The sequence below is a fragment of the Nanorana parkeri genome, unplaced genomic scaffold (assembly GCF_000935625.1).
Source record: "Nanorana parkeri isolate BGI_ZX_2015 unplaced genomic scaffold, ASM93562v1 scaffold642, whole genome shotgun sequence".
In the NCBI taxonomy this organism is placed as follows: Eukaryota; Metazoa; Chordata; class Amphibia; order Anura; family Dicroglossidae; genus Nanorana; species Nanorana parkeri.
Window position 1 is genome coordinate 151,051 of NW_017306910.1, and position 15,741 is coordinate 166,791.

The following is a 15,741-nucleotide window of genomic DNA, read 5'->3' on the forward strand; positions in this document are numbered from 1 at the left end:
AGGGTTAGGGTTAGTGTTAATGTAGTCATTAAAAATGCAAGACTTTTTTTTGGGGGGGGGGTTATGCTTTTTTCACAGTCAAAAGCTATGCTAAAATTTGAAGAGAGAAAAGCAGGAACGCATCCTTGCTCCACTTAAAACTGCCAAAAAACCCACATATATAAAGTTCAGGTCTTTGTTTTGTATAGCATTATATACACCACCATACTAGCACAGTAATAGGAGCAAGCCTTTTAGCCTCTGTCGTCCCTCCAAGGTACAAGCCTACAGCTCCTACAGGAAACTAGTGAGTGAGTAATATAAGCTGTGTCCATTATTTTATTTTACAACAACCAAAACGTGGCATTGGTTGCAATATCTCATATAAAACTTAGATTATAAGAAAACTACATGGATTTTTTTGCCTCTAGTATGGCACCAATATTTCCTGAACCACATTTGCATTTCACCAATTGAGTTTACTTTGTTGCTTTTTAAACCCATAGCAGAATAGACTAGGAATCATGAATTTTGAATTCACTTTCATTTTAACCAAAAGAGAACAGAATTAAAATACCATCCAACATAAAGGAATTAACATATCAGAAAAGCCGTCCTTGTAAGCATTTTGGTCATTAAACTTATTTGATCCAATTTCCAGAAACGTGATATTGTTTTACAGAACTCGGGCTTTGTGTGTTCATCTGCTCGCTTTTTATCCATCTTTGCTCAATGTAGACAGATCTTTGTGTTGCTTACAGCTCTGCAGTGACCCTCGCTGGCAGTTTAATTGAGCAAATGAGCCTTTTCATCTTAGAATAGCACCAGTATGTTCCATAATTATCCAAAAACTGATCCCATCACAGCCTCAGTAAACTCGTTTGTTTTGTTCTCCAGTACAGCGTGATTGGAACTTTGACAGCAAGAAAGTGATTTCATCTAACAGATTTATTCATTAAATTAGGAAGCCAAATTGTGTTCTTTTTATCTTTCAACTAGGCAAACACAAATAGTGTATTTTAGAAAAGAACTTCTATGCCTTGACATACTGTACTGTATGAATTTATAGTGGAAGATATTTCCATCAAGATATTGATGGATATTAATCTGAGATACCAAATGTCGAAGCCCTTAGAATATACACTTTAATGAGCAGGATCACTACAAGTCTCAGCACTTTTTAGCATAACTGTTGCTATTAAGGTGCAAACCCAAAAGACAAAAATATAATACATTGCAGCTTGTCAGTCCTTGAGGGCACATTCACACCAGATGCAGCCAGTGTAGCCCCAATTCAAGAAAAGGCAACTTGCCTTGTCACGGATAGACACCATTCACACCACCACGTTGCAGTGGGAATGTGGTGGCGTGCGCTGAAGAAAGTATGGCATGCAGTACTTTTTTTTAGCGCAGTGGGATGTGATGTGGTACAACTGCCTCAAACCCCCCCCCGCCCCTGTACCCATAGAACAAAATGAAATGTCACTTGTGACATTTCAATAAAGTTCTAACAAAAGAGTACACAGTCTGATGTGTTACGGGATTGGCGTAATAGCACTGTTCCCAGAACTGCACACCAGCTGCTGTGCAATTTAGTGCATTAGCTGGTGTGAATGGGCCCTAAATGTGGTGTCTGCATTAGTTTTCTATTTTCAGGCTTTTTTAATTTTATTTTTACCTGGAGATTCTGCCAGTAACACACTTCCTATCGTAGGGTGACAACATTATTTTACTGCACTGTATCAGGGCAAGAGAAACCCGGACAGGACTACAGAAATCTCGCTCTCTCCTGGTCTCCATAAAACAGCAGGACAAGGTTCCGTAGCCTTTAAAAGGTAACTAGGAACAAAGTATCTGCTAAGAATGCAAACAGATATAACAAAAACTCTTTCACTTATATATTTCACAGCCCAAAAGGGACCAGATAAGAGAAGTTAATTATTAGAGTTTACATACCCATTACATTGTACTGTAATTGATGATAATAATGATAATAATATTAATAATAATAATTGTTGTTACATACATCTGCCTTTTGTACAATACTATACATAAATATGGTAGGTAGAAGTAAAATAACAATATTGCTATTCTTACTACTAATACTGCTAATGCTCCTACCACCCCTGTGACTAATAATGATAGTAGGGCCATTTGACACTAAATATCACCACCGTTGTCTTGTCACTTGTCATGCTGTAGACTGGATGGAGCTTTTAGGGTTCTGGTATGTTTAAAGCCAACTTTGACAACCTGCTGGGTTTTTAAGATCTTTGACAGCTGGAGGTCTGCAGGAAGCCACAGTTGGTAATATTAAAATACAAAAGGGACAGTTTGCTCTCTGAAGTGATGTCACAAAACTAAACTTAAAGTTAACCTGTCAGCTATTGTAAAGCTTTAACATGAAAAAGCCAGCCTAACAGTACCCATAGACATGAGATGACCATTTTTGGCTAGACTGAGAAAGTATCTCATGTCTAATAGAGACTCCACTGACTGATCTTTGGGAACAGATGATCAGAAAGGTTAGACGGATACTATAGTTCTCACACTGACAGTAGCTGGCTGCTCATCTTTTTTCCTCTACCTCTTCATTGAAACAAGCATGATGCCAAGCCAGCCCATGCTATGGTAGGGCCATAAGTTCTATTAGCTTTTTTTGCAATGCTGCACTATTATAATATGGAAACTGTAGAGAGATTGAAGTTTTGTGTCTCCCCCAATCACTCCAAGAGCAATCATATATAGTATAATAGAATGCTGCCACATCGAAGAATGGTCTTTCCTTTTAGAGTAACCTCAAATCACTTATGCTTAGATTTTCTTCCCCTTATTTAATGGTTAATGGTTGGCAAAACTGAAAAGCCACCATGAGGAAGTCTTTTATGTCTTAGACTACATTAAAACATGCATGTTTTCAGTGTCCCCTGACTGCCATGTTTGAAAGGTAGCTGAATGGCCTGGTACACACTTTCTTGTTTGCTGAGCACCATTTACAGCTGCACTAACCCAAATGTTGCATGCAGTGTTCAAGCCACTATTACCCCACTAACTTTAACTGCTACTCCCCATGGGCCTCCCTGCCGGGGCAAGACACAGCAGTGCAGGCAGGAGGAAAGGCAAAACAACATGGACATTAGAAGCTCTTCTGCATTCTCTTCCTATATTAATGTTAAGTGTGAAGGTAGTATAACTCCATATTTTCATTCTTCTATGGAATTTATTATAAATACAATACATATCTGTAACTATACGTGTATAAATATTCTTTTTTATAACTTCTGATTTATTTGAAAGCTATTTTCAGTGCTTATTATTGTGTGAAAGTCATTTATTATTTTGATTATGTGACAAGCCTGCATTAGATAAGTTCTGACACCCTCCTAAACCTGGCCTTACATGTTAAAATGTTATTGTACAATCTCCTTTAGATTTACCAACAATAATGTAGCACAGAGGTCTGCTTGATTGGATACAGTTGAATAGTCTGTTTAGGTAGTCTCCATTTTACATAGTTTTGGTATCTCTACTCTAAGGCCTCATTCACACTGCTGCGCATATACGCGCACACGCGCGTACGTGCGTATTGTACCATATACAACATATGCAAATAAATGGCTCCATACACACAGCCGCGTATGGAGCCGTATATTTGCGTAGTGTATATATGCGCAAAAACAGAATGGGACAGAGATGCGGCCGGGCAGCGTATTTCTGCTTATTTACGCGCATATATGTGCGTACATCGTACATTAAAAATTCCATTAAGAGTGATGCATTCTGGGATTGCATATAGTGCACGCATATACACTCGTATATACGCACATAGACGCGTATATACGCGCATAGACGCAATATACAATTTTGCTTGCGTTGTGTGTGAATGAGGCCTTAATCTCATGACTGGATGATTGCAAGGAAAACAGCTTCATCTTATTCACTAAGGTTAGTGAACATCCTTTGTATCCTAAGTAAATCAATCCCTTTGTCTTGCACTGAAACTTATTACTTTTACTTTTACAATTTACTGATCCATTATGATAAAATACATCTCGTTGCTCTTTAAATAGAGACTGTAGAATTATACCTTCACATAATGGCAGATCTCGTAGGACCTCCTGACCTGCTAATTACTGGAAACTGTTCTTATTTAGGTCTATAGAATTCATCAAACACTTACATAAGTGCCGCAGGGATAACATGATAGGTAGACATTGTTTATCCACGAGCGGTATTCATTCAGTCTCTCCTCCAAATAAGAGATTTCAAAATCAATATAAAAAAAAGAATTGTACCAGTGCAATGGTGCCTAAAATAAAATAAAACAAATCATGACTAAAATAAGTCTTCAGAGTACAGTGCTTAACTGTTTTGTGTCAGTACAGACCGAACAAGAATTGATTCCTGAAATAATCTGTAGATTGGCTTCATGTCAAAAAACTAAAAACTGTTGGCAAGGATTGACCTTTAAAGGGCCTGTTCACACCATTTGCAGATCATCTCCAGACCAGCGCATTTTTTATCCGTACCAAAACCGCATACACAGTAATTCCAATGGTTTTAAATGAGGCTAGTTCACACCATTGTGTTCAGTTCCAGAGCTTTCCAACACACGAAGATCATGCTGCATTTTCCTCAGGAATGTACCAAAAAAACGCGCCAGAACACATTAAAAAACCCAAGCAAAACCAATTAAGAACAAAAAACACACCAGAACTCATCTAAAACTAATTAAAAACACTTCATAATCGTGCATACATGCGTTTGCAGAAATGCATCTAGATCTGGAATGAAGATGGTGTGGACAAGCCCTCACATAGATCTTCAAAGAAAGCTCCACTGAAACAGCTTTGGGTAGGCGTTGGGGGTGATTAATTTTCCATTGACTTGTTATAGCAGAGACTTCAATGGTGAGATTTTTCTCCCTTCCTCTCAGCAAGCCAGAACAAAGGAGTCAATCGTGTAGATGGACTCATGAATGTTTTGCCTATACTTTAGGGCCCACTCCGAACTTAGCATCCTGATGCATTGCCTACACATCCCAAGTGCAGGCAAACAGTCAAAATTCAAAACATGCCGCAATCCACAGGATCTTGTCTGGAGAATGAAAGTCTTTAGTTGAAGAGCAATAAGCACACTGTCCATATCTTCCCACCTCAATCTTCCAACTAACGCGTTTCACCATAAGGCTTAATCATAGAGATCTATTGAGGATCGAGGAGGGGAGATATAGAAAGTTTTGTTGTTGCTCCTTAAATAAAGACTTTTATTCTTCGGACAAGATCTTGTAGAGTGTGGCATGTTTTGAATTTTGATGTGTCAATGTGCATTGCAGTAACACATATGTTAATGTGCCCATTAAGACAACACAGTGTGTTTTGGCCCACAGAAGTTGGATGGAACTTAGAATTTTAGGAAGGATAGTCCTTCACTGAAGCTTCCAAGAGCTATAGAGGCCAATTTGTAATTCAGCTTGCCAGCAATCACACAAAACTGACACTTCAATTTTGGGTGGACATATGTGGTAACAAAATACTTTTGTCTTAAGTTCATTCTGTCAGAAAATCAGATTTTTGTCTTCTGCTTGACTGGAAGTATTGCATGTGAACTTCGTGTCAGTGCCTACAAATTAGATACTTTCAGGAGATAGTTGAAGCAGCATTGTAAATAGTGAAGTCACACAATGATTGTTCTGTACAAATGACTATTAAAGCAAACAAGTAATAGTGATATAAAAGGCCATTGGACTTTGCCATATGTGACAAAAGGTATTAACTGTTTATTTTTGCTAACAAAAAGTTTCTTTGTCTCCATGTAAATCTTCTTGGGCTTTCAGTTACATTTGTGTGTTGTGACCAACAATTCCTTTCGAACCTTCTTTTTAACTTCAGCAATTTCCTTTGTGTCCTCCAAACAAAAGAAAACACCCTTTGATTCATTTATAAATCCATATATAAAAATGAAATGCATGTAACTACCTGTAACCTGTCTCTTTATTTTAGCCTCCTGTAATCCCTTGCATGGCAGCACTTATATTATCTTATTAATACACTACTACTCTATTGTTTAATCAGAGGCTGGGACGGGTCCCTTGTTAATGCACTACTTCTACTTTATTGTCCAATCACAGGCTGGGACGGGTTCTGGAACTGGATGTCTTGCTCAACTGTAGTATAAAATGCAGAGGGATCTTTTTGCAAGACCTGGTTGTGCTGTCAGGCAGTACTGACTAGATCTCAAGACTGGCTGAACAGAATAGCAAATCCTTTGGCCAACAAGACAGTTCACATATATGCAGTTCAGCGCATACTTAGCTATTTGTCTAGAATTTTCGAACCTGTCCGATCACTCAATCCCCTGTGAAGTGTCAGCTGATATTGCCTTCACAGGCATATTCATTAATAGATTTAGAGGAAAATCTCATGTTTAAGGGCCCCGTTCACACCAGACACAGTGCGTTCCAGCCCGATTCTGGCTGGAACACACTGGATCGCCCAAGAACGCGCGGCACGTCAATGCCTGCGTTCCGGTCCGGTCAGTAAAAATAGTGCTTGCAGCATTTTTTCTGACCGGACCAGACCGCAGGCATTAATATGCCTTGCGTTCCCGTGCAGGCGATCACATTGCAGCCGGAGGGTGTGGCTGCAGTGCCATTTACTTTAATGCACCACCATGCCCCCTCCCGCCCCACAACAAAGTGAGCCGGCCACAATGCAATATGTGAACTTGCCCTCAGGGCTATAGATTTAGCAACATTAACTCTCAGCTTTAGGAAATAGATCAAACATTTATTCTCAAGATTTGGGTGACTTATTTTATGCTATATAGTGGTTATAATGCCTACATAAAGTGACAGTAAACTCATGAGTTAAATCTTAAAAATGCATTCAAGTACCTTAACTATTACCAAAAATGTATCTAATTTGTGTATCACTCAGCTGTAGATCCTCAAATCATGTCTGAATAGGTGCTGATACTGTTCTTCCTTCCGGATGGTGGCTACTTTTGTTAGCCATGGTCCCTGTGTGTGTTGTAAAGTAGCTACTGCTCCAAGATGGCTCCCGTTATGGACTACAATCTCAGTACAAATTAGTAGACTAAATTTGAGATTGTAGTCCATCACAGGAGTGAGCTTGGAGTGATGACTACTTTACAACACACCGAGACCGTGGGGATCAAAAGTAGCCACCCTCCAGAAGGAAGGACAGTGTCAGCATCTATTAAGAGATGATCTGAGGATCTACAGCCGAGTGATACACAAATAAAATACATTCTTATTAAGGTACTTAAATGTATTTTTAGATTTAACGCCTGAGTTTAGTGTCACTTTAAGTCCATGCTATCTTTTGAACTTGTTTGTCACTTATCTCTTGTACACCATCACTTAATATATGTTATAAAATTGAGCATCTTACAAAAAAATTAATTTGATTGGCATTTGTCTGAATCTGATCTCTAGTAGAGGACAAAATATTACTAACAACCCAATGGGATTAAAAAATAAACAACATTTTATTGACCGAAATAAAATACTAACCGTTCTGTCCCCTTTACCATTCCCTTTATACAAAATGTACTTCTGCATTTCCCTTTTTTAAATTCAATTCAACCAGCAGTAAAATGTACATTCTTCCACCCAGCCTTTCATAAATTGTCCTTTCTTTCCTCCCAGCATAGCATGTCCTCTATGTTAAGAACAGCCTGTGTCTATCTTTATGTCATCCTCACAAGTGTTTATTCATGGTCACAGTTCAAGTCCTTAATCACAAGCTTTTAGTACGGACTTATTCTGTGGCCTGGAACATGTAGATTACTATCTATGACACCACCTACTTTCCATCTATAGAGTCGATTAAACAGACATTTTCATCTATACATCTCTGGCCTGACTCTTCCCTACAACAAAGAATCAGACAAATTTTTACTAATCAGTGGAGTACACCGTACTTTGTGTTCTGTGTACTCGAATGAAGCGTTCTGTCTCTCCATACAGCCCTCTATCTGGAGGAGTGTAAAATCCCAGAGCACACTAAGAAAATGCAGCTGACTTCATCAATAAAACATGACAGGTTTTCTTTATTGTACTCTTTTTGCTTTATACATGTATTACTCCCTTTTCTATAACATTTGAAAGTTCTAAGGACTAACAGACTTCAAAAACTAAAATGAGGATGTGAGGGAATGCTATTAATAGTATGCTTCTTGAGTTTACTTTTTTCATTATCATTTATAATCCAAAGTTTATATATTTTTGCCCATGAATGATGATATCTTGGAACAGCTCCAGGGTTTCTTTGCCAAGCAAAAGTGTTTGCTTAGCAAACAGCTACTTCCTTTGTCCCCTCATTGATGACACTGTTGTGGATGGGGAAGCAGCCATATGGTTTTATGGTACCCATGCATAAGTGTTTTCGATCCTTTGGATTAACAGACCCAGAAATTATTGCTTTTTTGTTCTGCATGCCTAGTGGAGCACAATGTGGATGAACTCTCCATAGAGAGATATTCCACACTGAAGCTTATGTCTATGTAATTAGCGACACTAGGGGTTACTTCAGGCAGTGGGCAAACTTCGGCACTCCAGCTGTGATGAAACTAAAATTCTCATGATGCATCCGTCGCTGGGAGTCATGCCTGTGGCTGTGAGAATCATGCAATGCCTGTTGGAATTTGTAGTTCCACCACAGCTAGAGGGCCGTAGTTGCTCTTACAAACAACCAAGTAAAACTGGCCAAACACAGCTAATATTTTTCTCATTCAGCCCGCTAGAAATCTTTCAATTCCCCAGCCACAGTAAACAGCATGGATGTAGGAACCAGCTTTTGTAATCTGACAGCAGGCACTCACGGCAATCAGCATACCTGAACAGTGATGGATATGTTTGGCTACAGTCACTGTTTGGCTGACAGTTTTTCACACGACAACTTTGATAAAAGACAATAAAAAATCAACTTTTGTTGAGCCAGGAGGTTCCAAATAAACCACTCACAAATTTAGGCCAATTCAGCAGGAAACACAATTCACTCAGTGTATGGCCAACTTTAGTGTTGTACTTTGTTGGACTGTTGTTGACTGTCAGACTCACTAATACTGTACAGCAATTGGTGCTCTCATTTTCATTTTGTTAACAGACCTGGCACACTGGTATGTAAAATGTGTTAAAATTACTTTTGTCATATTGTAGTGTAAAGAGCCTGTCCCTGCCATCTCATGATGCTAGAACATTGAGAATGGCATCATTTATAAGTAAGCCCTGACTTCCTGGTCCTATGATCTAATAATGTGAGATGTCAGCAATCTCCTTCCTCTTTAGGCAATGATCTCTGTCGACATGACTTCAGAGGAAGTGAGAAATCAGGGAATAAACTTTTATATAGTGAAATGTGGTAGCCCCAGAATATAATTTACACTGGGAATGCAAGATCAGGTATATAGCAGACGGTAGCACTATCATTATATTATCATTATTATATGTTAATGTCTACCTGATACATATTATAAGAAAAGTCATAATTCAAGTAAACAGATATGCAAAAGCTGTACAGCTCATTATATCCCAATAGAGGTTTGGTGGTCAACTCGGACACATAACATATTAACGGAAAAAAAAAACCAAAACTTAGTTGCTAATTAATTAATGTAAGCTCTGAGCAGAGGCTAATTCTACCTAAATATAACTTAAATATCACTAGAGGGAGAATACAATAATGAGTATAGGAAACGTGAGCTATATAGGAAACAATATAATATGGTAGATAGTAAAATATCAAAAACACATCAAACATTTATTTAAACTGTGTTCATAATAATATCTAATGTATTAGTTATTATCTAATATAATATCTAAAAGTATATTGTAGTTTCTCTTTCATTAAAGTTTAAGTACTTTGTTTTTTGTTTTTTGTTCATATCAAAGTGTACTGGAGACTTTCCAATGATGAAAACAGTGTCACTACTCTATGTTAATAGTTTTAGCCCATAAGAAAATGAAGATCATCTAATGGATCTCTTACTATACGAATTGCCACTATCATAGAAAATCAGTTTGCAAAAGTGAAATTATAGTGAAAAGATTTAGTTAAAAATTGTTAATGACAATTAGTAATTCTTTTGCAAAATGGGTCGATGTGATTTTTGTTTTCTGGCCTGAAAATGAAAATATTATTCAAACAATCAGAGCTGTCAGTAAAGCTTAAGTAAATTCACTAATAATCCCGTTAATGACCTGGGTCAAAAGTTAACTGTTAAAGACTATAAACCAAGGGAATTCAGTTTTGTGCCCTAAAGCACTCTAAATGCAGCAGCTACACCAAGATGTATGTATATTAGTGCCGTTTACAGGGATCCTATGAGAGCGACATCTGTGTGTAGAAAATTACCTCTTGGGCTTTCGTCTGAATGAATTTCTCACATAACTGCTCCGATGTTTAACTTTTGCTTCTGATCAGATCGTTAGAAACAGTCCCGTGGAGCCTGCCTGCCAGTGTATGTCAGCTCAGTGGCTAAGTGGTTAATATCACAACAGCCCAGGGTTCAATTCCCTGCAGGGACATCATGTTCATGGAGTTGGTATGTTCTCCCTATGTATGCATGGCTTTGTTTTGGGGGGCTCCTGGTTCTTAGGTTCATCAGCTTCCACATGACTTGACCTAAGCATGAGTAGACATTAAGCTACAGACTCCTGTGGTAGCAGGGCTTGGGTGTTGTCTATATACTATTTTATCAAATGAAGCTTGCTGGAGCAACATAAAAAGTAAAGTAACTTATGACAGATCATAAATAATACTATTTATGGATATATTATATTATATTACCCTTATCTTTTTATCTCTTCTAATTTGATGCAGGCATGGCTCCTACACCTTTTAAAGCTTGATTTTGCAATATATTTTGCTATACATACCCAGGAATGTGTCTGCATCCATACAAGTAGACCCAAGTGTAAGTAGACATTATGCAATAAAATCCTGAGGCAGCAGGGACTGTTAGTATTGCTTTCCATATGTACAGTAGGTATGCATCTGCTAATGGGTCATCAGCTTCCATACAAGCTGACCCAAGTGTCAGTAGACATTATGTTATAGGTTCCTGGGGCACCAGGGACTGTGAGTTGTCTATGTACCTTTTTTTAGGTACTTGAGTTTGCATCATAAAAGAGTGAAGTAGTTTAGGGCAGGGCATAGTTAAAATTGACTTTATATACAGTATTTTATTGTTCTTCCAACACACACCTTTAACAGCTTGATTATGCAATATATTTTGCTGTGCTTATCTAAGTATGTATCTGCCATGAGTGCCTATGTGTTTTTCTTCTTATGTTAAAATGTATTTTGTATAGGGTGATGATGCTACTATATAAATCAATAGCAATAATAAGCAATTCTCACGGGGATTATTTTTTATGGACCTAATTAATAGGGTGGTGTGAACATCTTAGACAGTATCCCATGGAAATTTTCCTGAAAGCAGATTCGTAACAGATGACTGCTGATTGGTTGTTCTGGGTTAGCGCAGTTTGCACTTTTCTTGCCCATTGAATAAACATGAATGCGAAAGCAACTTAACGAGCAATGGCTCAAAAAGCGCCCATACCCTTTCCTATGCGTGACACTGATGTACGTAGTGTTCACATACTATATTTAATCTGTCAGCTCATAGAGCTATGCTCTACGGCAATTTAGTGGCAGTGCAAATGCATTCGGCAGTTATTCAACCCCATAAACATGAACGGGATATGAATATAATAATTCATTTATAAGATTATTCAACAATTGTTCTTTGTCTTGTACTACTTCTATTAGGTTGATCATAACATTAATCACACAATTGCCCTATAATCCATTCTCCAACATTGGCCTAAATTAGCACAAATCAAACAGCTTAAAAATCCTCCAAGCCTCATGGTTTTAATGCTTTAGCTGCAGAGGTTTGGCTGCCATATGCTGATCAGAGAAGTACAAAGAGTTAAGAGACGTAGTTCTGCAGCAGTTAAAGACCCATCTGACACTGGAAGAGTTAAGCTGCTCTGTAGATACAGGATAGTGTAAAGTAAAAACTGCAATCAAGGCGTCGTTTTCACCTTACTTAGATCTGAGCTCAGATTAAAGGGGAACATCAATTTTTTTTCTTTTGATTCTTGTTTAAAGTCTTTTTAACCCTATTGATCAAGGTGGTGCAAAGGGCAATGGAGATGTGTAAAGTGCAGTAACCCAGATTAGCCAATCAGATTGTATAATACTGTGGTCAGATCAGTTTTAAGGTAATTTCTGATTGGTTGCTGTGTGTTACTGCAGATTAAATATCATCAGTGCTCTTGGCAGTGCCTTTTTGAATGTGTCTTTTTACATAAAAACTTTCACTGTCAACTTTAAAAGAATGCACATCGTCAGCGAAAAATGATCTGATGACTACAACGGATCATCATTAATATGAGCCTAGAGATAGGACTAATATATACTGCCCCACAAGTTTAACTACATCTAGACAAAAAATAAATGCAAATCAGATTTTTTACACTAAGCAGCCAGAGGAATATGAATAAGAAGACTATTTAATACCTAATTAAGTGGTCATTCACAAAACAGTCCTCAAGAATAGGAGGGGTGTCATGTATTTTTTAAGCCTGGAAAATAGCACTGAGGTCCATCTGTTCTGACAGCAATTGCAATTTATTGGGAGCATGTTTTGCCCGCAGTCATCTTGGAGTGTTGCTTTCAATTCTCCTGTAGTTACCAATTCAGTGTAAATGGAACAGGCATGATTAAATTCTGCCTACTTTGTTCAGCTGTGAAAGACAGGACTGACTTGTCGAGGGCAGAGATGGGAAATTCATGGTTTGGGCAAGCCTCAGTGATTAATGAGGGAGAATTATTTTAGATAGATAGATGTCTTGCTCAAGCTCAATTGATACTTTGCTCATCACAATTTAGATACTAGAGGCTGTTAATATGTGTATACAGGGTGTATTGATTAGTATACAACCTCCTAGCTCCACTCGTTGCAATATATAACAAATTGGATACCTATGTAATATCTGACACATCAATATGGTAATCACCATTCATCCATAATTTACCCTATAATAAATATTTATTGTAAAGCAATGCACACTCAGGAGAACACATAAACACACCTTATAATACACAGTAACAGGGGTTCCCCCCATAATCCCATAATGCACTATAATAGTTGTTTATAAACTCACAGGGAATACAGGGCTTTATATAATCACACAGCACCATATTTATACGATGCTAGAACAAACAGGAAAAATGATTTATTGCCCTAAATTATGACTTTAACTGTGCCACTGCTGGAGGGCCTTGCAGTGCATTCTTTGTACCAGACAAAGCAACACAAACCAAAACATTTATCACATTTTACTCTAATTTTTCGGCATATCACTGCACACAGTGGGAATCCTCTCGAAACCTGCAAACTTTCATTAACATTCCAGCAAATAAAAAAAAAAAGATCTCCTTTCTACAGAACCACACGGCTAAGCAAGTTGAAAGGTGAACAGTCTGTTTAGGATTTCCTGTAGAATAATTTCTCTGGCCGACCATTCATCAGGACCTTATATGAAAAGCATAGCGCATGTTGGAGCTAATAAAAGCACACATTGGACATTCTGACTTATTTTGACTTAGTTTTTTATCACCGGCTAACAGGGCTGCGTACAGTGTCACAAAAGGGTACAATTCACAAAGAAATAATAGCTTAACTTAATCACAAAGGATTTACTCCTTCCACAGTGTTTGCCTAATAAATTCCCTGATAAAGGCTCACACATGGAGAGCTGTCACTTCTATTTGTTTTCTGCCCCTGTGCTGGTGTCATATTTTTGAAGCAATTGGCTTTCAAGAGGTGTCTTACAGTGCTGGCCAAATTGCTTTTAAAGTTATTGACGTACTTTTCACAGGTGAATGAATACAGCAGACTGTGCACGTGTTTATGGCTGTATAAGTATACTACTCAATAGAACAGAGGGTCCGACACTGGACCTGTATATAGGAAACTATAGCAACTTCAGAACTTAAAGTGCAATCAGATAGATAGATTATGTATCTATCTATCTATCTATCTATCTATCTATCTATCTATCTATCTATCTATCTATCTATCTATCATTTATTGTCAGTCTATCTATTTATCTATGAACTATCTATCCATCTGTAATCTATCTATCTATCTATCTATCTATCTATCTATCTAATAGTTTTGTTATTATTCTTTTTATATATAGCACCAACATAATATGCAGCTGTGCATCCAAAATATAATATGGTGTTGTAACAAACAATAAAATAAAAGATAAGACGATTCCTTCCTTCCCTTCCTTTACTGTTGGTCTGTCTGACTTTGTCCTATCTATCTCTGTATGTCTGCAGATATAGGTATTTACGTGTGTGTATATAGAGCGATAGATAGATAGATAGATAGATAGATAGATAGATAGATAGATAGATAACTCTCTCTATCTGTCTTTCTCTTTCTGTCTAACTCTCTCTCTCTCCAACTCTCTCTTTAATTTAAAAGTCAATAAACAATAATAACAGTATGGATTCAACATAATGTCTTACTGTGCCTTCCTTAATACAATATGAGAAATTATTGTCTTGTCTGAAGCTATACCACATAATCCAAGGACTTCCTTTAGGTGAATTGAACAAACTTTGATGACACAAGTATTTGTGCAGCCGAGGGAACTCTATGATGCTCATTTCTGCACTGGTAATAGCATAGATCACAAACCCAAGACATCAGTAAGAAAGAAACAAAGTGACAGGACCGCCTGCAGTGAACTAGTTGAAATTCTCTATCAATAGTATAGCTATTGAAAGCCCTCACAGGAAACAAAAAAAGACCAATTCACAACTTCATAGATCTTTTTGCTTTGCTTTTACATTCTGAAGGAATGGTATAAACAGGCATCAAAAATAGCAGGGATTTAACTACTAAAGCCCTGAAGTGTTCAGGATCCAAAGACGGACCGCCTGTAATGGACTGTCTTGGGGTTCGTTGAGTCATTGCCTACTTGATTAAAGAAACAATAAACCTGTATAAATATCAGCGTGCCTGATTCTGTTCCAGACTCCTTCTCTGATGGTTTTAATTATTTGGGAAATGCAGGATGAGCAAAAATGAAAGATCAGGATTATAAAGAAAATAAAGTAGACCTCGGATGATGAGGGACGCTCAGCAATCTCAGGTATAGATGGCTGAAAAGACCTGACAGATGCTGGACATGGAGGAGAAAGTAGCTCTGTCTTACAATATCAGCACACTGGAAATTGCTACAGAATGTCTCTTACCTTCGTTAGAAGGATGAGGGATCACTTCTGTGCAGCTGAGGAGGATACAGGACAGGAGGCAGAGCACACAGCACAAGTGACAATCCATTCTTTGAGAATACAGGGTACTGAAAGGCGCATATCTCCAGCAAGCGTGCCACTGATTTGACTGCAGCTCTGATCGCTGGACAAGTTACCATGCTCGCCTTGCAAGCTGATGTCAAGTTTGACACTGGAGATAAGGAGGAGTCTGCCTGCTAGCCTGCTGCTCCAGCCCTTGGCTTCCCTGGGTCCTAGACTCAGCCTGTTCAATGGTGCCAGCTTGTAAAAACTATTGCCAGGGTGATGAAAAGGAGCGAGATTACTTCACCTGTTCACTGGAATGAGGAAATTAAATTAACTTTTTTATGACTGCGCTGAATTGTAATGGCACGGACCCATTCATACAATACAGGAACAGCTACAACAA

The 15,741-nt window shown here is 38.0% G+C and overlaps 1 protein-coding gene across 1 annotated transcript in view; it reads right to left on the reverse strand.

The window, feature by feature from the left end:
• The window catches only part of LOC108792425 (ephrin type-A receptor 3-like), a gene marked incomplete at its 3' end in the record, with an annotated part of 111,538 nt that extends 96,060 nt beyond the window's left edge, over positions 1 to 15,478 (reverse strand). The window contains exon 1 of the mRNA XM_018563207.1: positions 15,294 to 15,478. Coding sequence (XP_018418709.1) covers positions 15,294 to 15,381 — 88 coding nt within the window. The remainder of the gene's footprint in view (positions 1 to 15,293) is intronic.
• Positions 15,479 to 15,741: the final 263 nt, after the last annotated feature.